Here is a 27,402-nt window from a genome sequence, read left to right as displayed (position 1 = left end):
AATATTTCACCTATTATAATATTATAGTATTTTTAGTTCGCTATAATGTTTTGATCATATATATATATATATATATATATATATATATATATATATATATATATATTACGAATGCCCGAAAATTTTCTTGGACAAATAATTAAGGTATTTCTCTTTCATTTTAATGTTAGAATTTAAAAGCTTACGGAACCGATGGCTTCTTTTTACCTCGAGTAGGTCGAACGAGAGACATTCCCAAGAGACTCGCGAACAAGCTCAGATGTCTCAGTCCAGAATTCCTGCAACCCGCCACCGCCTGTTTGCTGTGATCAGCCCGTCTTCACCCGCCCAGAAGCGATGCTTAGCCTGCAAGCACTCCGCTTCTCTTCCAACCACAGACGCCCCGACCAAGCCTGGGGAGCGAGCACCGCCGCTCTCCCGTAAGGGAGCTACAGCCGACCACCGCACGCTCACAGCCCTGATCGACTCTTTCCTTCACGCCAAGAACCTCAAGTCCGCGTTTTCGGCCGTCGGTTTGATGTTCAAGAGTGGCCATGCGTCGGACGCCTTCCTCTTGAACCTGCTCATGAAAGGCCTCTGCAAAGGCCACTCTGTTTCCGAAGCCGTAAAGCTGTTCCGGGAGATCGAGCATAAGAAGTGGATCCCTGCCGACAGCGTCACCTATAACACCCTCATCAATGGGCTCTGCAAGGAGAAGAGGATGGAAGAAGCTATGGAGCTCTGGAGAGAGATGGCGAGAGCTGGCCCTTGCTGCTCCCCGAACGCTATCACCTACTCGACGATCATGGATGGTCTGTGTAAGGTCGGCAGGGTCGAGGAAGCCATGTCCTTGTTGGATGACATGAAAAGGAGCGGTCTTGACGCCGATGTGTTCGTCTACACTTCTCTCGTAAGCGGTTGGTGTAATGCCGGCTCGGTCGACAGGGGCATGGATCTCTTCCATGAGATGTTACAGAAGGGAGTGCACCCCAATTTGGTCACTTACAGCTGCTTGATCCATGGCTTGTCGAAGCTCGGGCGTTGGCAGGAGGCTGACGATATGCTGCGTAGCATGGCCGATCGAGGGATCCATCCCGACGTATTCACGTATACTAGCTTGATCGATGGGCTCTGCAAAGACGGGAAGAGCGCGGAGGCAATGAGGTTGTTAGATCTCATGGTGGAAAAGGGTGAGGAGCCGAGCAACGTCACGTACAATGTCCTGATTAATCATATGTGCAAGGATGGCCTGATTGAAGATGCTTTCGGGTTCCTTGAGAAGATCTCGGAGAAGGGAAACGTGCCGGATGTGGTGACCTACAACACACTAATCCTGGGGCTCTGCAATGTGGGCAAGATTGATGAAGCTGTCAAGGTGTTCGGTAAAATGCTTGAGAGTAGTTCTAATGTCAAACCAGATTTGATGACTTTTAACACGCTTATACACGGACTTTGTAAGATTGGTCGTGCTCAACAGGCCTTGAATTTACGGAAGATGATGGTAAGGAGAGGGCACCCTTGCAACCTGGTCACTTACAATATACTCATCGGTGGGCTTCTCAAGGCCAAGAATGTTCGTAAGGCAATGATGCTCAAAAGTGCGATGGCTGATGTGGGGCTGAAGCCTGACTCCTTCACATACAGTATCATGTTGAATGGGCACTGTAAAATGAGAGATGTTGAGGCTGCTGAAAGGCTCCTTAGTGAAATGAAAAACAACGGAATAAGTCCTACTTCATATGACTATAATTCATTGATGAGACTACATAGTAAAACAGATAGAATGGAGCAGGCATTGAGTTTGTTTGATGAGATGGATGATAACCACAAACCTGATCTCGTATCCTTTACTATTTTAATTGATGGGGCATGCAAAACAGGAGACTTGGAGTTTGCAAAAGACTTGTTTGCAGATATGCTTCATAGAGGAATTACTCCTGATTTGGTTACTTATTCTGTGTTGATAAATAGACTCGCTGAATCAGGAAAACTGGATGAAGCTATGGAAGTGCTTGACGGCATGAAAGCTAAGGAATTATCTCCAGATGTAGTGGTGTATGATTCTCTCATTCGTCAATTTGGGGCAAAAGGTGAAACTAGCAAAATCATTGACTTGCTTCATGAAATGGCAGCTAATGATGTGGCTCTTGATGCAAAATTTGTCTCAACTATACTGGATACTTTACCTTTTGATGGAGAAGACAAGGTCCTATTAGAAAATTTGCCAAACTTCTCGAAAGAAATATCTGAAGGAACAAGCCTTTCATGTCATGAATTAATTAAAAAAATTCAGAGAACTTGTCCTGAGCTCCAAATACAAGCTTCTTGATACAGAGGGAAATTGAGCTTTTGACAATACTTATCATGAGCTGTTTCTATCGGTATGTTCTTGGACACTTGAAATACCCTATTTCCTTTTTCTTGCAGATTAACCTTGGTGCAAACCGTCATGCACATTAAGATTTTGATTATTTTCTTTTCTGTTTTTGAGGCACAAATCTTGTATGCTTGGCTTTTCTTATTTTTTTGCAGTATTTATTGTACTTGTGGGTGTTGTATGGACCTATTCAACTGCCTTTATCGTTCCCCTAGATGGTTATGATCAAATCTTCTTCTTTTTTTTTGTCAATTTGTACAATGAAGAAATGTGTGAAATTTTAAAAACAATTATAACTCTAGTCAATATGACCCTGTCACTCAACCATGTGCAAAACCATTGTCGTACAATTTGCCTTCTTTCATCATGGCTTATAATAGGTTTCCTTAAAACCATATAGGTTGAAAAGTTAAAAAGAACTAAAGCATTTTTTCTTGGTTGTCATTCCCTTAAATCTTCAGAAACATGGAATGGCTCTTCTACCAAACACAATATTGAAGTAACTCATTTCATGTCTTCCATGTCTAATTTCTTAAATGACTTGAGACAGATAATTGGACATGTGAACATCTGACAACCTTAGTTTCCCTAATGGTTCTAATTGCCTAAGATGAGTTGATACTTGCATTTAAGTTACAAGATGATCCTCCAAAAATACAGAATTTATACTTTCCTCAATTAAATATCTTAAGCATAAGGATGATGGCCTTCTTCATATTGGGATTTTGGAAAAGGAAGGAACTACATTTTCTGTTGTAATTGATCAAGATAAACATTCTGATAAATGTAACTCATCTTAAAATCTTGGAAATTATTGTTAGAAATTGGATTTTGTTGACATGATTGCCTTTTTTGAAACATTATCTTATCTAATGGTATTTTATGCAGAAATGGAGTTTGTTAATATGTATGTAAACTTAAATCAGTCCTGGACTTGAAAACGTCTCGGTAGACAAGTTGATGGGTTCAACTGCCTCTTCCAAAAGTACAAATTAGTATCACTCTATTATTTCATTACTTTACTAACTTCCTCATTAAAAACAATTCCAGTTGGCTATTTTGAATCAAGGGAACATGTTCATTAATGGTTCACAAATTATACTGATATGGCCACAGTAAAGGTATGAGTTGTACAATTATATGCACGAGACCATGCTAACATGAAGTTGTTCATTTACTACCTTAAATGTTCTGGATATGGTAAAAAAATTGAAGCAATAGAAATTTGATCAGTATGGTTTATCTTATTCTTCTTGATAGATTGCAAATTCACAAAATGGGATCCTTGCATAACTTTCTTATTATGCAAGGTGGTTAAATGGAACATTGTACCTTTCTCCATGTCAAAACATCAAAAAGCTTTCAGCTCAATTGACGTTTGTTTACGGTGGGAATTAAGCTTTACATGATATTTTGATAAATCCAGCAGTACAATTACCTTGTATTGAGTTTCTACTCAGTACTCATAGCTATAACTGCTCTTACCAACTTGATACTATTAATGCAGAGAAGTTCATATATGGTTTTTCCCACCAATGCAGCCTTTTAACACTCTATCATTGGAGTTTACTGTACATGATGAACCTTTCAGATGTCCTAGCCTCAACCAAGAAAGTTTCATGCATCAAGAAACCTCAATGAGCAACTGGAGGACAGCGATGTTGCTGACGTCTTACTGGTACTCCTCGATCAGTTACATCCCTTGTTCATCAGCAGGAAGAAGGATTTCTGGTTTTAGACTTCGTGCTTGCGGCATTATGAAACGTCAGGATTCAAGCGCAAGAAGCCACTGTGGTGGGCTAACTAGACCAAGACTGTGAAGTGCATCATCCAGCGGTCATGCTTCCAAGTCTTTGCATAAACCTTATTCTAATTACCACAAGTTTGTATCATCAACTGACTCTGTGCACCGCACCCGCGCTGGTCTCTGCTTGGTCCATATGCCTGTAAAACTTCTTTGTACGATGGTTGACGCATTGTGTTGTAAGTTCCACTTGATTTACTTACCACTGATTGGAACCTTTTAAAGGGGACAATATGGGATTGACAGATTCAGTAGACAAAATTGTATTGCAGCAACTGTTAATCCAAGCCTAAACAAGAACTCTCTGATCCAGAGATAGTGGTAGGGTTGAGAGACAGCCAATGTATAGAGCATTTACGGACTCACTGTTGTCATTGCTCTGTGGAAACAATACATTTGGTCAGGAATATAGTGGACGATGAATTTGGGCAAACATATTGAATATTGCATTAGGAGTTTGTGCCTTTGGTGCCTAATTCATTTGGTGTGTTCTAACAAATAGAATTCTACTTCCCTCCAACTATATAGAATATGACCAATATGACCAATAAGTTAAAGGCAAATATATATATATATATATATATATATATATATATATATATATATATATATAAAACCTAAATTAATTTCCAATGACTATGATTGATAGTGATAATTAAAATTTAGAAGCTTACTGTTCACTATGTTTTTTATTATTGACAATCCCTTGTTATCAATAACCTCTTAAAATTAATAAAATAATATTTTATTATTTGCACTAAATAAAACGAATAATAATTTCAAAAATAAAATTATTTTTGAAAGAAAAGTTAAATATTATATATTATGAAATTATTTCGGTATTTTTTCTGGAAAAAGAAAAACTTAAATATTATAAATAATCATGAATTTTAGAAAGGTCGAGCAAGCGAGAACAGCCCTTGCCGTGGTGGTCGTCTACTCGAGGCGGACGGGCTCCGCGTCTTCGCTCTTCCTTCTTCGCAACGCCTCCGACCGAAGGAGGAAAGGGATAGCACACGAGATTCCATCTCCAAGCGTATTTGGGTGAAGGAAGACAAGATCGGGTAGGATAAAGACTGATGGAGGCCGCGGAGGAAGCAGAAACCAAGGGTTCGGCCTCACCCCCTCCCCCCGACTCCAAAACTGCCGCCGTCGTCGAAGCGGAGGGCGATGTGGACGAGCGGGACCGCTATTCTCGCGAGATCAAAGCCGGTCTCCATCCTTTGAAGGTTCGTCTCCCCTCTTCAAATTTTCCTTCGCTGGCGCTCCTTGTGTCCAACAGGAACAGTCTCCTTTTATCCTAGTTTGCTCTCGATTATTCTTGTTTCTTGTGGTATTTGAGTTGTTCGGTCCATATTTGCGAATGCTTTCCCGCTTCGAACTTAAATTGAAATTTATTTAGTGAGCACTGGGAATCTGTGTCCTGTGGATTAGGATGGAGCACTCGAACCAGACTGGTTGTAGAATAGGGTGATTTTTGGTGTACTCTCGATATGCTACCTGAGTTCCTTGAACGGGACAACCCTGGGAATTCTCTTTTACAATCTTAGTTATGGCCTTGTAATTGATTAATTATAGAATGAGGCATTTGAAATCTGGAAAATCTTGGTTGGTCAGTGATTTTAGAAAATATTTGTGGACACCGAATCTTTTACAAGTTTGTTGTCTAACACTTATGTTATTTACAATGCTGAGTAAGATCGATTGTGATGTATTGACATGATTGCTCCTAAATTGGTGGTATTGATATTTATACTAATGATGTGCTGAAGCCTTGAAGGAATCATGAATTCTAGAACGTGTTATTCAATTCTGTAATTTCTTTAAATACTGAAGGTTTTTATGTTTTCATTCAGCATAAGTTTGTGTTCTGGTATACTCGACGAACACCTGGAGTGCGGTCGCAGACATCATATGAGGATAACATCAAGAAAATTGTAGAAATCAGCACAGTATGTTTCTTCTTACACCTTGTCGATTCCAAATGACACCATAGTTGTACTTATGATGGCAATCCAAATGTGAACTCTAACATGATTAGCTTATGAACATGGTGCATTCCTAGGTCGAAGGATTTTGGGTTTGCTATTGCCATTTGGCACGGCCTTCATCACTCCCTAGCCCAACAGATATTCATCTTTTCAAAGAGGGCATTAGGCCTCTGTGGGAGGTATTTATCCTGTTTATTGTTTTGCAACGAGTACCCTTCTTATTTTACTTTGTGTTTACTGTAAGAGAACCTGAAGAAATTGAAAGAACAATTTTGGATTATTTTAACTCATAAAAGGCTATTTTACTCTTTTGTGATGTTATTTTCTGAATGAAGTTTGATTTAATCAGGATGCTGCTAATTGTAACGGTGGAAAGTGGATATTACGGTTCAAAAAGATTGTTTCAGGTCGTTTCTGGGAGGACTTGGTATGTGAAGCAGATAACCTTTTTTTCCTAACTTAATCATCTTGGTCTTTCTCTGATTAGGTAGGAAGCAGTCTCTTCCTGTCTGAGTTATTTCAGTTTGTTCTCGACTGCTTGACGACATATTTGACCAATGTTTTTCATTTTTTATATTATTTAACTGTGATTGACGTTGTCATTTTATAAGATTCATTAGACATGACCATATGTAGGCCTTTCTTGTAATTATGTTTGAAATTCTGCAATGCATATCAAATCAGGTTTAAATGATGTTATTCTGTGATTTTCTTTTTCCTATACCAGTTTGGGGATATTCACCTGCCAGTTAAGTTTATTGTTTTATTTAATCTCAAATTTGGTTACAGATGGGTTTGATGCATTTAATCGGTTGTCTTAATCCATGGTTAGGGTTGAGGAGTCAAGAGTTGCATACAAATGCATGATACATGGTCAGCTTTTAGCATTCCTTTGTCAGAATAGAAAATGGCCCACCCATTTCTCATGGCTTGGCACGGTATTGAATTCACGCAGGCACAACAACATGAGACATTTGGTAGATGATGGAAATAATGTAACGTTGTGAATCTCGAAAAATAAGCAAGCCATAACAAGTATCAACTGTTTGAACTTCAAAACATTTTTGTCTAAAGCTGGAGGTCTAATAAATGGAAGTTGATATTGGACCAAGTATTAATTCAAGTAGATTTCTAAATGACTGTTGCATATATGGACCCTCAAACCCCACAACGATGCAACCTCATGCATTTGGCATCCTTTTTTAAGATATTGTTATTCTCCACATTTTTAAGTTTTCAAAATTCTTAAACCTCTGAAACTATTAATAGGCCTTAGTCGAAAATCAGGACTTGTGAGCTAAGTAATCTTTCAATCCTTTTGGATGCCAAAATAATTGCTGCTTCTACAGGGAAAGCTCAGATGGAAGTTGAACCTATAAACTTTGCAAATATGGTGGCTAGAAAGTGCATATTTAGGACTATTTTGGGCTGCTAGATTGTTGGTTTTAAAGAGATATTTAGGGACTACTTTATAGTCCTGAAATGTAGGGATTGTGTAATAGAATTGATTGATGATATTAATGATTTTTTATTTTGTAAGGCCTATATTAGAGGTTTAGAGATGATGATGAATTTTGGGAATTGGAGAGTGGTTGTAGGCTGTGCAGCATAGGTTGGTTGGTGATTGTGACGAGCGGAGGACTGGAAATGGTGCAGCACAGGAAACAACTGTTGATGGAAGGGGAAAAAAAAGAAAGACAAGAAAAGAGAGAAACATAAACTCAAAATCATACATAGGTTTCACACCTCATGTTCACCGAGGACACCAGAAATTAAAAGTAGATCAACTGCTGACACTCTTATAAACATATTATTGTGAAAACACCAGGAACTTTAATTATTGATGAGCCAAAGTGACTATGACCAAGACCAGTTATGGTTTAGTTCTAGCCCAAGACTTCAATTGATCAAAATTTACATCAAATTGTAAATTACATTGGAGATCCATCTAATATTTTAAAATAACAAATCAAATATTTACTCAACCAGAATTTGACTCTCCTTTTTGGCAACATCTTTTGTTAGTATTTGAAAATTTGTAAACCAGTCTTGACTGCATTTGGTGTCACAACCCAACTGGCCTACTAATTTCGTTAAGTCTAATCCACTGCCCTAAAGTACATTTATCAGACCACCCTTATAAGACAATCCAATGGTGATGTGCCCTCTAGCATCATCTACAGGTAGCTGTTCAATTCCTTCACCATGCCCAATACTAGGGCTGACTCTTTAAAGTTGTCACACCCCAAGTGACTTCCAATCTAGAATTACCAAAAGATGCTAACTAATTAAGATAGTACCACAACATAAAAAACATCATTGTCTTACACTCCATAAGAAAGATGACTCGTAGACACATCACATGACTTGTTTCTTTCTTCCATTCCAATATTCATTAGCGTCATGTGACTCTGAAAAATTTTAATTAACACATTATGGTCCTCTGACTGTAAGATGTGTTGTTTAAAATTTTTCAGAGTCGCATGACCCTGATGAAAATCAAAATGGAGGAATGAATCAAGTCATATGATTTGTCTACAAGTGATCAATACTATGTTTTCTTTCAAAAACTAGTTATTATAAGTTTGTAACTCAGACTTTAACTTCAATTGCACTTGGATTGTAAGACAATGACGTTTATTTTATATTGTGATACTATCTTAATTAGTATCTTTTGATAATTCTGGATTGGAAGTCCATTTGGGGTGTGACTTGGAACTTCACTAATCAGTCTCAACAACATTTAAAAGGTTCCTAGTTTGTCTCATAAACCTTAATATGTCATTCATCCATTACAAACTCTTCTTGAATCCTCTATTCTCCATTGAAAGACTCCTTGAGGCTCAACATTGACAAATATACGTATGTTATATCTACTCTAAGTCTCAACCTCGTTTCTCTCAAATATATTAAACTTAATCTGTGTGCCTAAGATGATGCTCTTCTATCCTTTTAAGATTTTGTGAAGATTCTCAAATTTTCTATAAACGTGAGTTTGTAGGTAAATCCTTTACCCCCAATTACTCTATCTCAACTGGGATTACATCAGATCCATTGTTTGTTTCGGACAACCTGTGTTTTAAGTCTTTTTACTGGACAAAACCCTGGGTTGTCTAGGTGACATTCAGAACACCAACCATGGGATGCTTCCTGAGCAATTCATAGGCTAGAAGGGACTATCATATCTGCACAGTGTGACTCTTGCTAAATCAGCTTTCAAAACTAGGGTACAGAATCTTAGGTAGTTTAATTTTATTTTCAGTACTTCCGATCACAATCAAGAAAATCTAGAATAAGTGGGATACTGATCCTATCATTTGAACTTTTGGAGGATCTAATTGAGCTTTAGCTTCTAAAAGTTGTGTTTTTTGCAGGGAGCTGGCATCATTAGCTCATTTTCAATATGTGAGTGCATATGTGGTTTGCTTTCTCAAATACTAAACATAGCTGCAGTTGAGATAATCTAGAAGATATGTAGGTTGTCCTTTGCAAGACATTATATGGCCTATTTCAGTTGCTGACATACCATAAATGTCATTTTAGAGCACCTGAGGGTTGGTGGGTTCTATTCTCGACTTTGAAAAACTGCATATGTTGTTAATACTTGAAATTTTGAAGAGGTAAAATTCTTGATCAGTGGATAGCATATCTGTATCCTTACGAGGGTTAAATGCAGGTTTGGTGACATGTCCTTGAATGCTAATGGAAAACAAAGAATGCTGTAGAGACCAACTTAGAGGCTTTTGGATGTAGACATCACACCTGTTAAAACCTCCCTGAGAACCCACAACACTATGCCTTTTGAAACCATATAATGCACAGCATAATACTGAAGCCCACATGATTCTATCCTTGTCTTTATCTGTGGTCTATTGCTTTTTCGTTGCGAGTCAGAATTTTCCAAGTTTCTCGCATATTGTAATTAACTGAGAAGTTTTCAAATTAAGAATATTGCTGCAATCGTTTTTTATTTCTTGAACATGATATCATTGATAATTTAAACCTCTTTCCCATCCTGACCAAAAGATTTTGTTTCACCGCTGCTCCAACTACTAATATTGTTTGGTTTGTGTTCGTAGGTATTGGCATTAGTTGGTGATCAACTTGACTATGGGGATGATGTTTGCGGTGCTGTACTAAGCATTCGTTTTAACGAGGACATCTTAAGTGTTTGGAACCGGAGCGCATCAGACCACAAGGTTTTGTATCTTGAACATAATGTCTTTGCAAATGTTGTTCAGATTTTAGTTGGTGACACATCTTCTGCATTATTAGGCTGTGATGGCTCTAAGGGACTCAATTAAGCGACATCTAAAACTGCCCCATAGCTACTTAATGGAGTACAAGGCACACGATGCTTCTCTGCGTGATAACTCTTCGTACAGGAACACTTGGTTGAGAGGATAGACATGGATATCGGAAATCAATCTGATCCTGCCGTCTCCATACTCTTTCAAGTGTTGGAACTGTGTGACTTCGTTGTAACCTCTAACAACTCGGATCTTTTGTTTTCTCTGAATTACGTTTGGTACTTCAATATACTACATTGAAATCTCTAACCAAAATTCTAGTCAGTGCAAGCTTGTTTATTTGCTATGTAGGTTTCATGTTCTTTGATAAACCACCCACGGTATGCTTCTTGGAGACATCACGATCTTATTAACCATTGCAGCACAAGGTTCAAATCTCTCTCTCTTTGGCTGCCATTTTTATGTATCAGTTGCCATCATTACTTTAACCGTATAGGTCTTACTGAACTCGAGGTTTTCTTATATTTCCCGTTATATAATCTGTAACAGGTCAAGGTTGACGTATTGCTGCTCATTTTGCACCCTCAATCTTGGCGTGTCATTTAATGGAAATGATTAAATGCTTGGTTTAATAAATCATGACTATATGAAACATTAAGCTTCTTAAGCTCAATAAATTCATGTTTTTATATATAGAGGTCATTGTTCGTTCTTTTTAGATTGGCACCGTTCTTCATATCAGATATATAATAGATGTATCCTAGGAAGCAAGTTATGGTATTATGTGAATCAAATATGTCATTTCGTACACGGTTGAGGTGAAAATGTTGATAAAATTAGTATTTTCAAGATATATGTGGACAATCTTATACGGACGAATACATGGATCTTCTTTTGAGAACTTCGAATAAAAAATCTAGCAAACAAATACAGAGATTAATTATACGTTATTATCATTAGACCTTAGTGAAGTATCTATTTCTATTTATACTTTCGTTTTCTGAACGAAAATATAAAAATAAAAGATAAAAAGATAATTTTAATATTTTTTAATTGATGGTGACACATAATGTTGGTGATGGCTGATGACGGCACCGCTAGGGGTCATATGTGACTATTATTTATGAGAAGAGCGACGACGAGAAGTAAAGGTTGCTTTGTATATGCGTCGATGTCAACACAAATGTCGAACGACCCTTTCTCTCACTCTCTGTATCTACATTGATGTCAACATAGTTGTTGAGTGGCGAAAGGGTCGCTCAGCATTTGCATTGACAATGACGCAGATGCAAAGTAACCATTATTTCTTGTTGTCACTCTCTTCATCCACGATAGTTACTTATGAACTCTAGCAATGTCGTCATCCGCCACAATAGTTATCATTGACATAATTATCAAGCAACTCTCATCTCTTATTATTGCTCCCCTCATCTACAATAATCACCTGAGTGGTCCTTTCATTATTCTACATTTACGTTAGTGTTGATGCAATTGTCGAGCGATGAAATATTCATCGATATAATTGTAGAGCGCTAAATGGATAGCTCGATAATTACATTAATTTCGACGTAGATGCAAAGAAATACTCTATCTCTCATTACTGTTCTCCTCATCCATAATAATCACTTGCGACCTCTAGCGATATCATCGTCCACCACCCTAACATCTAATATCACCTATTAGAATATTAATTTTTTTTTAATTTTTAATTTTATATTTTTATCGATAAAATTAATGATGTTATGATCAAGACTTTTATAATTATAATGATCTTAATATAAATTTTTTAAGTTTAAAAATTAAGATGGATAATATTTAATTAGCCCTCAAATTGGGTGACGAATATATATTATATTCCCGCACTTTGGATTGCAAGTCCCGAACATATTTTTACACCGCCGACGCCCTTCCTTTCTCGACACCGTCCAGAAGTTGCGGAACCTTCGCAAGGGTTCGCCGCTGCGGCCTTCCCTACGCCGCTTTCCATCCCCGTGCTCCGTTTAAACAATCCCAGGTAGTGAATGACTCCACTTCCTTCCTCGTTGTTTTGGTTTTTAATTTTGACTGCCATTTGTTTCCGGGTTGCTGCAAGTTATGACAATTGTGTGCTCCGATGTCGATGAATGGCGACCCTCGTGATGGTCGGTTCGTCGTCAAATCTGTTTGTATGTAGCATTTTGAATGTGCACATAGGGTGTTTGTGTTTATGCCTCTGAAACCCATGTATGCGATGTTGGCTTGAGTTCCATTATAGTATTTTTAATAATAGGCCCGGGTCTGGTTGGGGTTGCTTAAAAAATTCATGTACAGAGGACAGTCTCTCGTTCACCGAGCGTTTCCTCGGTACACGGCGGCTGACTTCGTCTTCACCGGCGAACGGCGGCAGCAGCGGTGGCGTCTTCCTCTGGCAAGCTCTTGTCGCTGCGGCGTTTTCCTCGGCCAACGGCGGCTGCTGCGTCTTCCTGTTCATCGGCGAACGGCGGCTTCTTCCCCTCCCGGTATATCTCTCTTTCTCCTCCTCTTCCTCCTTCGCCGCCGCGCACTCCCTTCTCTTGCCTCCTCCCTCTTCCCTCTTCTCCGTTCATCTCGGCCCCCGCCTCGTCGCAGCCCCCCTTGCCCGATCCCTCATCCCTCTTCCCGCTTTCATCGCAGCTCCCCCCTTCCCTGACACGACCCTCCCCCTTCCTTCTCTATCACGCCCCACCCCACCTCCACCTTCCCTGACACGATCCTCTCTCTTTCTGAACCACCTAACAGAACAGCAACCCACGCCCCCACCGACAGCACTTCTTCAGCCCGCTATCCTAACGAACAATTGACCAATAAATTGGGAGTCTCCCACAGCCACCCAATCAAAGCTCCTCTCCTCCTCCTTCTATGTTAATATTTTTATTATTATAACATATGAATTTTATACCTGCTAGTATTTGTCAGTACTTTAAATGAATGCAACTTTAATGTGTTATTTTTGTTTTAGTTTATTTTCGTCGATCACGACGTATAAAATTTAAATTATAATATTTGGGTGCGTGCCTTGGGCATTTTGGCACCTTGGTGCCTAGTGCCTTTGATTACACTGGGCTGAAGATATGTCTCTCGCTTGTCCTTTCTTATGTAACTTATCATCCAAGGGATCTGTCTGCCGTTTTGTGTATATGAAGTGGACCAGCATCAAAGGAGTACCAGTAAGCGCTGGTGGTCGTACCATTTTGGCATGTTAATTTTATTATGTGTTTTACATACTAAAAAACATTAATTTGTAAAACTCAGAAAAAAAATTATAGTCTGATGTTCCTGCTAGTTCTTCTTCCTGTCAGTCTAATTTCGTACGATTTACTTTATGCTGATATGCTTATGACACACTCAATTGCAGACTTAAAAATTCATATATTAGATTCTTAATGGCCCTATTACTTTATGGCTTTGATTAAAGAACTGGCACATATTCTTCATTTTTAGAACTATGTCTTTTTTTTTATTTGCATGGATAATAGTATTTGTTATCCATGATTGGGTATAGTTGATGTCTTGATGGCATGCTTGTCTGGGCCTCGAAAGTATGAGCTTTACTGGTGATGTGATCAATGGGAAAATCATTGAAGTTATTCTGGTAGTTGCTGCTAGGAGAACTTTTATGTTTATAACACATGGAAGATTCCTCCCCCTAGGCTGACAGGCACAAGTGACCTCAAGGAATTTGCTGTGGCTGGTGACGAAGAACTCAAGGGTGTTGAGTGCAGGCCAACCAATGTTTACATGTTGCAGGCTTCTGAGGCGTTCATTCTGCACAACATCTTCTTCTGCAAGCTGTGCCAAGCCATGGCTCTTTATTGGTCTCGGAAACCCAGGGGACAAATACCGTGACACAAGACACAATGTACTCTCTCTTCTTTCCAAATTTACTTACTGGACATATAAGGAACCTACCAGCAAATTCCCTCTCTATGTCATCATGATTGCTTTAAGTACCAGGAGGTCCTTTGTTTGATAATGTTGCAGGTTGGTTTTGACATGATCGATGCATTTGCCCAGTCGCTTGGCATTTCAATGGCATCCATTCATTTCAAGGCTCTTTTCGGTGAAGGTCTCTTGTCATCATCATCATCATCATTATCATCATTCTTCTTCTGTTGTTTAAATGCATTTTCTCTGTTGTTAGGAATGGTTGGTGGCACACCTGTTCTCCTTGCAAAACCTCAGACGTACATGAATCTTAGTGGTGAATCTGTAAGTACTCCTTTAAAGAGTAAGTTCTTTTGCATATTTCTTTAATACCTTTTATCTAGTATTCAATCTGTGTACTTCATTGGATGCAAGTCTAGGTTCAAACACAAAATTTTCTGCTTAGGAAAATATCAAGAGAGGCAACAAGAAATAGGTATCTCCTGCTTTGCAAAAACAAAATCAAGGTTTAAGCAGATATGAATCTCATCATTGCAAACACAAAAGATACAAAGTTGGTTAATGTTGTTTGGAAATTAATTTATATGATTCCCTAATTTCTTGTTCTTAGTTGTTTTTTTTTGTTTTCAAAATCAAATATCCATGTTCTTGTTTTGTTGCTGCTTAAATTCTCTATATTATTTCATGCGTGAAATTATTTTCATGATGTGATGAACCGTGATGTATGAATCACAAATGCTTGGTTAGTATCCATCTCTGATATGTATTTGCTACCTAATTCTTGAAATTCCTGTCAACCTTTTCAACTATGCTTCCAGAAATGTTGCTTGGGGAGAGAGGCTTCTAGACATCTCTAAAAAGTAACTCATGTTTCTTTTTGTTGCCATGCTTGCAGACTGGACCACTTGCTGCATATTACAAACTTCCTCTGAATCGGGTCATTGTGGTATCAATCTCACTTTAATATTACATGCTTAGGTATATGAAACTACTCTATGGTGGTACTATATAAAAAAAAAGTGTTTCTGCCTTATTGTGCAGATGTTTGATGATATGGACTTACCATGTGGAGTGCTTCGTGTGCAACCTAAAGGAGGACATGCGCGTCACAAAGGGTATAACAGAGAGAGCCTTTAACTTGTCTTTTCTCTTAATTAGTATTCTGATTTAGTGCTATCCTATGTAATGATCATGGAGTACCTTTGAATTTTCGTGTCACCTGTAACTGAAGTGATGAGACACCAGTCACACCACTGCTTTATTTGAAATCTAAAAGTGGATTGTACTACTTAAATCAGCTATATAACTTGATATGGAATTTGGAGAATCATAATAAAGGACATGGACAACAATTGTTGATACCTAAAAACTTTATCGAGCATCCAAGTGCAAAATTGAACTGCCTTAGATTTTCTAGGTATTAGGATGACATGTATGCAACTATTACCTAATTTTATCGTTCTTTGTGAATAGTGGCCTGGATTTATCACGTAAGATGATCTTAATTCTTTGCAAGATAGACATGTATGTAACATTAGATCTAATAACTTCCTTTACCTCTCATATTGTCTAGGCCCATATAAAAGTTCAACTTGTACAGGGGTGTCTTTTTGTAAGAAGATTCAAGTTACCCACAAGCCCGTGTATTCACCCATAATCCATGTCACTCAAAACATATGGCACCAACATGTTACCAGCATGGGAATGTTTCATTAAACTGAAAATCTTGGTCACTATGTCCAACTAGAGTTTCTCATTTTGACTTGTATTTATTCAGCCAACCTTTCTGAATTTATATTTTAAGCTCTTATCAGTTCTTGCAGACTTCAAAGTTTGATGTTGGTGTGATTATCTTATAGAGGTGAACTTGAGAATCCCTAGGAATTATTACATCGACGTAGAATTATTGTGGATCTTATTAGTTGGAATTAGTAAATGTTCATCCAAAATGGTTGCATAAACAATCTTGCAACTATGGTTCCCAGGATGCATGTCTAATGTTCCAAATGCCTAAAGTTTAAAAGTATCGACGGTAGAAGTCATGTTTGGGATCCTTGCTACTGTTCACTTAAGAACTTTATAGGATTGTATTGGGTCCCTTTTTTTGGAATAAAATTTCTTTAACTTATTACAGGGGTTGAATTTAGTCATGTGGCTTTTTCCAATAGGACCTAAGTTGGGCTATATGTGTTATTTGTATCTGTTGTCTTTTTTCCCTGTGGTTTGCATCATCTTATATCCTCTCATAAATAGATCTTAAAATAAAAATTCAGCTGTAGTAATCCAAAGTGATGATACATCAATTCTCTTGCTGAAATATAGGAAAATCTACATGTTAATTTCATTAGTTCCTAATAAGCTTCTTAATCACCTCATTTATCAGATTGATGAGTGTGATCTACCATTTTCGAGGGAACAGAGAATTTGGCAGACTGAGAATCGGTAAGTACCATTGCAGCTGCTTTCATACGAGAGAATTTTCTATCATGAAACCAGCATCTGCTATCTGTTCTTTCAGGGATAGGAAGACCACCTGGGCAAATGGATCCAAGAGCCTTTTTGCTCCAAAAGTTCAATGCATCAGCCCGTGAGAGGGTAAGTGCAACCTGTAATCTTGTTGCATCATGTTGTATCAGTCCAGATTTCATGTTTAAGCACAACATGTTACATCGAACGAACCAGATTGATGAGGCATTGCAAGAAGGGGTGGACGTCCTGAAGACACTCTTGACTAAAGGCTTGACAGAATGTGCAAGTTCGACCAACCCATATCAGAAGTACAAGCATTTAAGACTTCAAACATTGCCGGTGTAGCTCTAAATTTTGGATCACTTTGTAACAATCCTATAAGCCAGGAAGATTCTGTAGAAGAAACCTACATATCTTTTGTGATCAATCGGTGGTTCTTTGCCCAGCAAGATATGCCTACTGCTTCTGGGTTGGTGCTTAACTACACAGATCGAAAAGCAGTCAGCATTAGGACTCATAATAGCAGTGAAGATGAAAGGAACTTCTAAATAATCTTCAACTGGAACAGTATGTGCTGCAGCTTTATGAGGTAAATCTTGTATTGACTTCTAGGTGCTGACCTTTTGCTTCAAGTTGTCTGCAACTTTTCTGTAAAGTCAACAGAGAGGAGATTCTATTCTTTTCACATTGTAAGGGGCGAGATCTCTGAAAAAAGCTAGTAAATAATTTTTTTTCAAAGAAAACCTGTTAAAATTATTTTATAAAAAAATAGTAAATGTTCTAGAAGACATAAAAGTATATAATCCTGGTCTTCAAATCAATAAAATTAAAATAATTTAAAATTAAAGATTCTGGATATTCATTTATAAAACTTATGTTGACATATATTCTAATCTTATAAATTTCTAATATTTTCATGCTAAAATTTGAATTTTTTTATGTCATAATTTTATTTTATTTTATTTATTTTTTAATTTCTTCAATTAAAAATGAAATCGAGGAGGTTATATATTTAAATAAAAATTTCAAGAATAATTAGGATACGCATGACATCTTCTTATAATTTTATAAATAAGTAACAAAATATTTTCCTTCTACAAACTGGCGAGAATGTGAGATAAATGGAGAGAGAATGGACCGGTAAGAAAGAGTGAAGACAAAAGTGGAAGAGCCAAAGACTTCTGCTGCCATCCTGCCTCTTTCCCTCCCTCCCTCTTCCTCGAGTCTAATCTCAGATCAAGAAAAAGGAGAAGAAGAAGAAGAAGAAGAAAGAAGAGTGGAAAAATAAGCGGGTCAGCGAACGCGTCTGTGCCTGTTTACCCCACGACAGAGGTTGTCTTCTAATGCACCTCTTGTTCGCGGTGAGACCGGTGCCATCTCGTGACCTATCGCCGCAACCCCAACCCTTTCTGTTCTTCTCCTCTGCCTCCGGGTCGGTCGATCGGTCGATCGGCGTGGTGGTGGGGGGTTTTCTCGTGGGATGATGGATAGGACTGCCCCCAACAGCCAGGCCGGTTCGGACCGAGTTGTCCGCGTGCAAGCACCGCTGGTAAGTCTTCTTGCTTCTTCTCCTCTCCCTCTTCCTCAAGATCTGTCGTTCCTGTTGGTGGATTGTGGATGAGATGCCCTGACGACGATAATTTGGGAGAATATGGGTGAGATTCGGAATTGAAGGTTCCGAAGTGCCATGGTTTTGGCTGTTTGCCACCCTGCTTTCTCCAAGACCGATTGGTCATTTATGAGATTCGTGACTTGATCTTCGATGACATGTTGATGCTGGGAAGTTTTGTGTGTTTGCCTGTGTCCTGCCGAACTGAATCATTCATGCGGTTGCTGATTTCCCACGCAGAAAATGAAGGCTGTGTTTGATGTTTCTTTCATACTGATTTTGCTATGTTTCTGTGGTAGGGATTAAGGATTGTTTCTGTTGTAAGCTAATATTTTCTTTTTGGAGGAATGATTGGATGTGAAACATTGTAAAAAACTTTACAATTAAGAATTAGATTTGGTAGAAAAATGTGCTGTTGGAACGATCATCTGCAGTGCGCATAAATAAATTAGATGGTCGTAGGAAGAAGAAGCATGTCACAGTTTTATTTCATTCCATTTTTGTACTCGTCCAAACTACGTTTGTTCTCAATTCATGAAGTCAAAGACCTTTTCCATCCATTAAATTAGCAAATTAGTTCTTGGTTCTCATAAATTAAAAATGGAATAAAATGGTCAGACCATCATAATAGAAATTGCTTGGTGGATTGGTCATATCAGATTGAATGATGTAGTGAAAACCTCATTAAAGCTGATTCTAGCTTTACTTTGCAATATTGGTGTGTATTTTAGCGTGTTGGACCACAAGAGAAAGCAGCATCAGTAAGTGAGAACACACTAGAAGGCTTTCCATATCTGCGTTTTGCCTCCGTCCTCACAGTCCCTTTACCCTTTCACCTCTCCTTTTTCTTTGTACCTTTCTCTGGTTCTCTGTAGCTTCCCTGCCATGTATTATGCTTTTTTTTCAATATCATGTCATATCATATTGATCCTCGAAGTAATATAGTGGTTGCCTATAAAAGCAATAAACATTTCAAAAATTTGAGTTTGATTTCTTGTTTAGTAACTCGAACATTTATGTTCTCCTTCGAACAAGAAGTGTGTGCTCTAGAATTAAGATTGTGCTAACTTTTCCCATTTTTCTTACTAAAGACTTGGTTATAATGATGCGGTCATTTACCACACAAACTACCAGCTTAAGAATGAATTCATTGACATATTCCTTATCGGAACTCGTTTATGTTTTTATACCTTTTTTCTCAGTGCACCTGATGGTTGGGAACTTTTTCTCTTATTTTTAGTGTTTTTGCACATCAGTGATTGTGGTCCATTAATACTACCAATGTCATGCAAATTGCAGGTTGATTCTGTATCATGCTATTGCAGAGTAGATGCTGGCTTGAAAACAGTAGCAGGAGCTAGAAAGTTTGTTCCTGGAGCTAAGCTGTGTCTCCAACCTGAAATTGTACCCCATGGACCAAGAATAAGGAACTCTCGCAGGGAGAGGAGCAGAACCCAGGCACCTCTACTGCCTGGCCTTCCTGATGATCTTGCTATTGCTTGTTTGATTCGGGTTCCTCGAGTTGAGCACCTAAATCTTCGATTAGTTTGCAAAAGATGGAACAGACTTTTGTCTGGAAATTACTACTACTCCCTCAGGAAAAAGCTTGGGATGGCAGAGGAATGGGTGTATGTTATCAAGAGAGCCCGTGATGGAAAGATATCCTGGAATGCTTTCGATCCTAACCATCAACTCTGGAGGCCACTTCCACCTGTACCTGCAGATTATTCCGAAGCACTCGGCTTTGGTTGCGCTGTTCTCAGTGGTTGCTACCTGTATCTGTTTGGGGGAAAAGATCCATCAAAGGGTTCAATGAGGCGTGTGGTCTTTTACAATGCCCGGACAAACAAGTGGCACAGAGCTCCGGACATGCTTCGAAAACGCCATTTCTTTGGCTCCTGTGTTGTAAATAACTGCCTCTATGTTGCTGGTGGGGAATGTGAAGGGAACCAGAGAACTCTTCGTTCGGCCGAAGTTTATGATCCTAACAAGAATAGATGGACATCTATTGCTGAAATGAGCACTGGGATGGTGCCCTTGATTGGGGTTGTTTACGAGGGTAACTGGTTTCTCAAAGGGCTTGATTCAGATGGTCAGAATGTGAGTGAAGTCTATGCACCAACTACCAACACATGGTCCGCGGTTAGTGGTGGAATAGTTACAGGCTGCCGAAATCCCAGTATTTCATTGAATGGAAGGCTTTATGCATCAGATTGCAGGGATGGATGCAAGCTTAGAGTCTATGAAGGAGCTACCGATTCATGGAACAAGTTTATGGACAGTGAACATCATCTGGGAAATTCTAAGGCCTTTGAGGCTGCATCATTTGTCTCTCTCAATGGAAAGCTTGGTATCATCCGAAACAACATGAGCATCAGCCTCATCGATGTAACAAACCCAGTAAGTAGCATAGAAACAAATAGTGCTCGTGTGTGGGAGGCCATTGCAGGGAAAGGCCAACTGAAGAACTTTGTTTCAAGCTTATGGTCATCTCTCGCAGGTCGCAGTTGGTTAAAGGATCATATTGTTCACTGTCAGGTGCTTCAAGCTTGATAGCTCTTGTGGAATGGAAGACAAACGGCAGGTAGTTCCTTGATCAGCCCACGTAGCAGCTGGTGACTAATCAACCTCGACATCTTAAACAGAGAAATTTGCAACATGGCTCTTCATTCTCCTACTCCTAGTTGTCTACACCAGTTACCTGCGAAATAAGGAACATGCTTGATTGCCGAGATTGAGGACTAAATAGGAACTTTTTGCAATGGCCTATTGAGAAGTTGTGTGCTTCATGGAACGGAAAGCAAGGCAAGATAATCCTCATGAACATGAGTTCATAATTGGACAAACCGGGAGTGATCAGAAATATTATGGCCATGGAATTTAATCAAAAGCATATGGAACAATGGGTGATGAAATGAAGTTGAAAGTTATATTTAATACTTGGAGGCAACGTCCATTCTGGTTGTGAACAAGGAGTCGTTGGAAATATTATGGTCGTGAAATTAAACTGAAGGCATATGAAAGAAAGGGTGATGACATGCAGTTTAAAGTTATAGAACTATGAGGTGATACTTGGAGACAACTTCCATTCTGATTGCAAAACCAGGAGTCATCAGAGATATTACGTCCATGGAATTTATCCAAAAGCATATGAAAGAAAGGTTGCCGGCATGCAGTTTAGAGGTGTACTTCTGTCTGTTAGTTCTCATGGTCATTAACTTTGGATTATTGGAAAATCAAACAGTAGGCATTACCATGACAGAAGCCACTGCATTTCTGGTAGATTCGACTTCCTGGTGTCATGCTACAATGTCCTTTTCAGCTAGTAGAATCTATCTTCTGTCGATGGGTAATTGATGGAAGTCCTCGACTCCCTCCTCTCTATGCACATTCAGCATATAATCGATCATACATGAATATCTGATGGGGTTTTGCCTGGGGAGATCTTTCACTCGTGAGCCGCATAGTGGTCATTCGAAGCAGTGATTATCCTATACCAACAACAAAATCTGGTGAATCTGTTTCGAAAGCATTGCTTTAAATTTGTTCGGTTTGAGGGAAGCTAAATGGTCAACATTAAGTTCCAAGTGGATGGGAAGAACTTTGAACTGATGACGATAGAAAACTAATGTATCTGGCTAAGAATCAAAGGGTTGTTCTGCCCGAGCTTGAAGGATTGCCCCAGTCGTAGACCAACAGCCACCCTCCCTTGGGTGAGCGGTCCTACTACATTTGAGGTAGCTTCTGCCCCTCTTCTAGCTTGTTTGCTTGCCCTTTTCATTGTTGTGTGTAGTGGTGCAGATCTAGCAGTTTTAGCATGGAGGTTAAACATTGGCCTTTGTGTGTTCCTATTCAACAACTTATGCATCTGCATGCGCATGCTCTCTCGATCATTACTTCCACCACATAACAAAGGGTACTCTGCTTGTGCACATTTTCCTTTTTCTTTTTTTTTTAACGAAAAACCAGAACATTAGAGATTAAGAGTCAGATTACTAAATTCAATGGAATTATTGCTAGGCATCGACATTATTATGTCAAAATTATTTTGATCCGCCGCAAATGGAGATCGAACTTACTCAAAATATGCATCGCCTCCTCAATCCAACTTCTGCAGCTCCTGCAAAATATGACTCCCAGGAAGAAGCAACAAAAGTAAAATCGATTGCTCTCGCTTTATGCAAACTATAACAAATAGACACACTTAAATTGTCCGAGTCATAGATTTGTGTTCTTGCAATTAATCTTTTAGTTGTCAGACATGTGTAAATGACCCAAATGGTCTTGAAAGCAATGTGATGCCCAAATAGTAATATACTTGGAGATGTCAAAGTGCTTATTTAAGCTTATTATGATCGCATCATTACATGCTAATGCAAGAGTTGGGGCCGCTTGACCTTATTAAGGTGTAATATAGAAGCAGCGAAACACCAATACTTCATGTCGTTGCTTGCCATTTGGATTTGAGCTTCGCAAGCTTTACCGCAAACCGAACATAGAGCCAATCACCGATCCTGTCCGCCCATCGGAAGAGGGCAACTCTGATGCCCTGCTTCAGGATGAGTGTGCCAACAGAGAGCCAGAAGCCGACCGACCACAAATCCCACCACAATACCGGTATACTCCAATAACCTATCGAGCTTCTCATCATCTTCTTCTTCTTCTTGTTTGACTCTGGCATCAGGTGGACTTCCATACACAGGACAATCCGGCAGTGGCGTACCACAGAGGTCTTTGTTACCCGCATATGTCCATGAGTCGAAGGTGGACAATTGACTACCCGTCGGTATTTTTCCTGACAAATCATTGTGAGATAGATTCAAACGAACCAGGAAATACATAGCAGAAAAGCTGGAAGGTATCCTCCCCGTGAGTCTGTTCACCGATAAGTCGAGTGATTCCAATTGTTTCAAGTCACCAATATTTTCTGGAATCCTCCCCGTCAAATGATTCTTGGATAAGTTCAGGAAGCGCAATCCGAGAAGCTTAGTCAGTTCTTTTGGGATTTCACCGGAGAGATGATTACCGGACAAGTCTATGCATGTCACCAGCGGAAGAACACTCGTGTAATCGACAAATTCCCCTTTTGTGGTTAGGTAGATGCTCTCGCCGTAGTAATAGTTGACGACATGAAGCACTGACCTGCTGTCGTTCTGTATCTCATGGACATATGAGGCACTGAAATTGTAACTGAGATAATTGACCCATACTCGAAGGAATAATCCCACTCAAATTGTTACCCTTCATGAATAAAGATAATAGAGACGATCCTCGCGAACAAGTAGACAAACCACTTAATAGATCGGTTAGCTCTCCAGCAATATTATTGTAGGACAAATCTAACAAGGTCAAATTGCACAGGTCACCCATTGTCGTTGGCAACTGACCGGATAACTCGTTATATGCTATGTCCAAGGACTTCAGGCAGTGGAGTCTACCCATCGTCTCCGGTAGTTGTCCGGCAACACTATTGTCGAACAAGTTTAATGTCTCCAGATGGACCATAGAGCCGATGGTCTCCGGAATGCTTCCGACGACGTTGTTGCTTGATAAATCCAAGTATTCCAGTTCGGTGAGGTTCCCCACGCTCGGTGGTATCTGTCCGGTAATCGAGCAAATCTGGAATGTGTCCGGCGACATTGGAATTATCCGATAAGTCCAGGTGCTCTAGGTGTCTAAGGCTCCGCACGATTCGTGTGATGGTTCCGGTAAAGTAATTCTGGCTCAAGTCCAAGTGCTTCAGACCACCGCCGCTGACATTGCTCAGAATTCCAAGAATATCTCCTTCTAGAGAGTTGCTCGACAAATCCAATCCCTTTAGATTTATGAGATCCCCAAGAGCAACCTGTGGCGGCTCGACAGTGAGATTCCCACAGCCAGAAAGATCAAGGTATCGAGGCTGGTGGCGTTGGAGAGCCATCTTAGCATGGTTGCCATGATGTTATAATTCTTAGACAGATCCAACCTAGCCATGGCTGTCAGATTAAAAGGGGGCAAAGGAGACGGAACAGATGGCAGGTTTGCATCGCTCAAGCATAACACTCGGAGTTTGGGAATGGAATTTACAGTGTAAAGCCAATTGGTTGCGTTGGAGAGGTTGGCTTCGCTCATATCAAGATACTTTAGAGAAGGAATGCGGGTGAGCCACTCGAGATCATCGACGCGTAGATGATAATAACCATACCATCCCTGAAGGTCGAGATAGCGGAGGTTGGAGAGGTTCCCGAATCGAGGAGGAATCGGTCCATCGAACATGGCATGAGATAGGTTGAGATATTCCAAATGCACCAGCGAAGATATCATGCTCAGATCCAAATACTTGAGATGCTTCAGTCGTTGCAAAGAAGGATTTACCTTGCTCCCGCCCATCGTTTTCAGAGTGTAATACTCGTCTTCCATACTGTATGCGTAGCGGTAGCGGAGGTCGAGCTTGGTGACATGGCCGGTGGCGTCGTCGCAGGCCACGCCTCTCCACCCGCAGCTGTCTTCGCCGGTCCATGAAGAGAACCGATCGTCGGGGCGGTGCATATCGGATTTGATGGCAAGGAGAGCTCTCCTCTCGCTCTCTATGCAGCCGACGTGATCCTCATCGCCAGAGCCATGGCCGACACAGCAGGAGCCGAGAAGTAAGGCCACGAGCATTATGACACGCTTTGAGGCGACACGTCCGTCGCTACCAATCGCAGCCATTGATCGAGAGCACTCGAGAGAAAAGAAAGGTGAAGGTGTAAAGTTGGAGAGGAGGCCTCTTTGGGTATATATATATATATATATATATATATATATATATATATATAGAGAGAGAGAGAGAGAGAGAGAGAGAGAGAGAGACATATGATAGGGCACAATTTGATGCCTTTGACAGCATACCACAGCCGCGACAGCAATGATGTTAAACTTAAAAGACGATGTGGTGGACCACGTTAGTGACTCAGATAACGCGACCATCCTCCCAGCCTATACAAGGCTGTGCAAGCGGCACCGTTGGACACGAAGCTGCCTCGGAAGATTCAGAACGACGTCGTCGGTTACAGAGCTGCCCCGGAATGCTCGAGACCGCGTCGCTCAACGATAATCTGTGCAGGTCGATCGTCGTCCGCGAGACAACGTCATCAGGTACAGAGTCATCCCATAATGCTTAGGACGATGTCGCTCGATGTCGATCCATACAGGTCGACCATCCTCCATGCACAGAGGCATGGGTCGACTGCTTAAGGGATCGACAATCATTAACATACGGAGTACAATCGATCTTCGTGTGTAAGTATAAAAACCCACCACCTGGCCAGCACCAAGGAGGACTTATTTTCAGGACACTCTACTCACTCTCATTCCACTCAACACTAACTTGAGCTTCGGAGGGGTCGAGTCGGGAAATCCCCCTCCCGACCTCAACTTGTGTGTAGGGGCCAACGACGAAGAAACCAACAACAAGACTCTTAGCTCATAGCTCAACCCGACCGGACGCACAACCCCGCCTCCCGAGTCTCTGCGTGGGCGACCTTACACATTTGGGATCGGACCAAGCCATGCTAACTCCTCAGCTACCGCATAAAAATTTACCAACAATATATATATATATATATATATATATATATATATATATATATATATATATATATATATATATATATATATATATATATATATATATATATATATATAGTTTTTAAGTGATATTAGATTTTCTAAAGTCAAAATCTGATACATTTGTAGGTTGATTCTCCAGTGGAGTATAAAACAATTTATTTATGAGAAGACATATAACATTAAATGGTAATTTTATTGGTTTTTATATTTTTAGATGATTTTAGACTTTTTTTAATCGAATTTGGATAGATTCACACCAAATCCCATAGAACTATACAATAATATATTTTTTTAAAAGTAAAATTTTATTATTTAAATATGTAAACAGCCATACAAAAAGTCATTTACATCCTTTTCTTTTCGGCGTTGGAAAGTATGGGTTTCTCATGACTATGGTTTGATGTGAATGGAATGGAAGGGGCGAGTCTTCCATGATGGGTCTCGACACCGTAATTTCCATCTTAATCTTCCAAGTAGCGTAAGCTTGGGGAGAAGTTATCTGTGGGCGTATGAGGTGTGCACATTCATCGAAGTTTCTCTCTCATGTGGGTGAGATGCAAGTCAAAGTCTTGCATTTGCTTCGTGTTGGGCGTCTGAGGTGTGCACATTCATCGAAGCTTCTCTCTCATGTGGGTGAGATGCAAGTCAAAGTCTTGCATTTGCTTCGTCTTGCTCGGACGCAAATCGATGTGAGTGAGATATGAGAGTTGCTCGCACACTCATTGAAGCTTCTCTTGGAAACTCTGATGCAATGGTTAAGATATGAGAGTCGATCGATCGATATGGTAGACTTGGGTGTTTCATGAATGAATGATGGAGATTTAGACGTGAAGAAGAGTTTATCCGTGAAAGAAACAAATCAACTCACGATAAAGATGTGAGAGTCGGATGATGATTTGTTAACGTCTGAGATTTGTTGCCCACAGTTACTCGATCATTATAAATGGAGTTCCAATTTAATTAACTTGTAAGTAGTGCGGATATACTTTTATCTATTATGATGATAATATCGATTGAGGCTTTCACGTTCTACTTTCTAAATCTTAATTTAATTTTAATTATTTGTATACCTTAAACATTGCTACGGTGATAATTGTGGATTCGATATCTCATCTGATATACGATGATAATAATAATAATAGTATTGATAATAATTCTAGTAATGATAATGATAATAATAATAATAATAATAATAATAATGATATTGGTAATAATATTGATAGTGTTAATGTTAATGATATCATTAGGTAATATAATGATACTAGCAATGATATTGGTAATAGTAAGATGTTACCGATAACAATTTATCATAAAGTCGAATCTCGTCTTCGTCACTTATCTTTTATTAAAAAAAATAATGATAATAGAATGCATATTCACTAAATTAAAATATCTAATACCAAATATAATATAAAACAACTAGTATGATT

At 39.4% G+C, this 27,402-nt stretch overlaps 5 protein-coding genes across 9 annotated transcripts; 4 read left to right on the top strand and 1 right to left on the bottom strand.

Moving 5' to 3' along the window:
• The first annotated feature begins 205 nt into the window (after window positions 1–205).
• On the top strand, window positions 206–4,377 carry LOC103979895 (pentatricopeptide repeat-containing protein At4g28010-like). 3 transcript variants are annotated; one of them, XM_018823119.2, is made up of 2 exons: window positions 206–2,360; window positions 3,948–4,377. In XM_018823119.2, the coding sequence occupies exon 1, from the start codon at window positions 260–262 to the stop codon at window positions 2,306–2,308; it is 2,049 nt and encodes a 682-aa protein (XP_018678664.2). In that variant the 5' UTR covers window positions 206–259; the 3' UTR covers window positions 2,309–2,360; window positions 3,948–4,377. The 3 variants fall into 3 exon arrangements, with proteins under 3 accessions (XP_018678664.2, XP_009394422.2, XP_009394421.2); XM_009396147.3 differs by having other exon boundaries at window positions 3,898–4,377; XM_009396146.3 differs by having other exon boundaries at window positions 3,864–4,377.
• A 703-nt stretch (window positions 4,378–5,080) lies between these two features.
• LOC135608450 (eukaryotic translation initiation factor NCBP-like) lies at window positions 5,081–10,725 on the top strand. Its single transcript, XM_065101346.1, has 6 exons — window positions 5,081–5,389; window positions 6,017–6,112; window positions 6,226–6,330; window positions 6,501–6,578; window positions 10,231–10,350; window positions 10,427–10,725. Exons 1-6 carry the CDS (start codon window positions 5,240–5,242, stop codon window positions 10,556–10,558), a joined length of 681 nt encoding a protein of 226 aa, XP_064957418.1. The 5' UTR covers window positions 5,081–5,239; the 3' UTR covers window positions 10,559–10,725.
• Window positions 10,726–12,269: 1,544 nt separating this feature from the next.
• LOC135608449 (peptidyl-tRNA hydrolase, mitochondrial-like) lies at window positions 12,270–17,222 on the top strand. 3 transcript variants are annotated; one of them, XM_065101345.1, is made up of 10 exons: window positions 12,270–12,415; window positions 12,712–12,899; window positions 14,070–14,278; window positions 14,401–14,479; window positions 14,561–14,628; window positions 15,200–15,250; window positions 15,346–15,419; window positions 16,688–16,746; window positions 16,823–16,899; window positions 16,987–17,222. In XM_065101345.1, the coding sequence occupies exons 3-10, from the start codon at window positions 14,150–14,152 to the stop codon at window positions 17,116–17,118; spliced, it is 669 nt and encodes a 222-aa protein (XP_064957417.1). In that variant the 5' UTR covers window positions 12,270–12,415; window positions 12,712–12,899; window positions 14,070–14,149; the 3' UTR covers window positions 17,119–17,222. The 3 variants fall into 3 exon arrangements, with proteins under 3 accessions (XP_064957417.1, XP_064957415.1, XP_064957416.1); XM_065101343.1 differs by having other exon boundaries at window positions 14,401–14,485; XM_065101344.1 differs by lacking the exon at window positions 12,712–12,899 and having other exon boundaries at window positions 12,282–12,415; window positions 14,401–14,485.
• A 687-nt stretch (window positions 17,223–17,909) lies between these two features.
• LOC135608448 (F-box/kelch-repeat protein At1g55270-like) lies at window positions 17,910–22,409 on the top strand. Its single transcript, XM_065101342.1, has 2 exons — window positions 17,910–18,322; window positions 19,682–22,409. The coding sequence occupies exons 1-2, from the start codon at window positions 18,254–18,256 to the stop codon at window positions 20,933–20,935; spliced, it is 1,323 nt and encodes a 440-aa protein (XP_064957414.1). The 5' UTR covers window positions 17,910–18,253; the 3' UTR covers window positions 20,936–22,409.
• A 478-nt stretch (window positions 22,410–22,887) lies between these two features.
• On the bottom strand, window positions 22,888–24,022 carry LOC135607642 (putative receptor like protein 25). The gene is made up of 2 exons (XM_065099598.1): window positions 23,727–24,022; window positions 22,888–23,572 (listed from the first exon to the last, which is right to left on the bottom strand). The coding sequence occupies exons 1-2, from the start codon at window positions 24,020–24,022 to the stop codon at window positions 22,888–22,890; spliced, it is 981 nt and encodes a 326-aa protein (XP_064955670.1).
• Between the last annotated feature and the right edge of the window lie 3,380 nt (window positions 24,023–27,402).

Source organism: Musa acuminata, chromosome BXJ2-3 (assembly GCF_036884655.1).
Source record: "Musa acuminata AAA Group cultivar baxijiao chromosome BXJ2-3, Cavendish_Baxijiao_AAA, whole genome shotgun sequence".
Taxonomy (NCBI): domain Eukaryota; kingdom Viridiplantae; phylum Streptophyta; class Magnoliopsida; order Zingiberales; family Musaceae; genus Musa; species Musa acuminata.
This window is presented reverse-complemented; position numbering and strand designations above follow the sequence as displayed.

Bases quoted from the DNA above. Each gene is read 5' to 3' on its own strand.
- LOC103979895 (XM_018823119.2), top strand. From the start codon at position 260: ATGTCTCAGTCCAGAATTCCTGCAACCCGCCACCGCCTGTTTGCTGTG.
- LOC135608450 (XM_065101346.1), top strand. From the start codon at position 5,240: ATGGAGGCCGCGGAGGAAGCAGAAACCAAGGGTTCGGCCTCACCCCCT. The intron at 6,113-6,225 runs GTATGTTTCTTC...GTGCATTCCTAG, and splicing joins AAATTGTAGAAATCAGCACA to GTCGAAGGATTTTGGGTTTG. The intron at 6,579-10,230 runs GTATGTGAAGCA...TTGTGTTCGTAG, and splicing joins GTCGTTTCTGGGAGGACTTG to GTATTGGCATTAGTTGGTGA.
- LOC135608449 (XM_065101343.1), top strand. From the start codon at position 14,150: ATGTTTACATGTTGCAGGCTTCTGAGGCGTTCATTCTGCACAACATCT. The intron at 14,629-15,199 runs GTAAGTACTCCT...CCATGCTTGCAG, and splicing joins TGAATCTTAGTGGTGAATCT to ACTGGACCACTTGCTGCATA. The intron at 15,420-16,687 runs GTATAACAGAGA...CTCATTTATCAG, and splicing joins GGACATGCGCGTCACAAAGG to ATTGATGAGTGTGATCTACC.
- LOC135608448 (XM_065101342.1), top strand. From the start codon at position 18,254: ATGATGGATAGGACTGCCCCCAACAGCCAGGCCGGTTCGGACCGAGTT. The intron at 18,323-19,681 runs GTAAGTCTTCTT...TGCAAATTGCAG, and splicing joins TCCGCGTGCAAGCACCGCTG to GTTGATTCTGTATCATGCTA.
- LOC135607642 (XM_065099598.1), bottom strand. From the start codon at position 24,022: ATGTCGCCGGACACATTCCAGATTTGCTCGATTACCGGACAGATACCA. The intron at 23,573-23,726 runs GTTAGATTTGTC...CAATTATCTCAG, and splicing joins GACCTGTGCAATTTGACCTT to TTACAATTTCAGTGCCTCAT.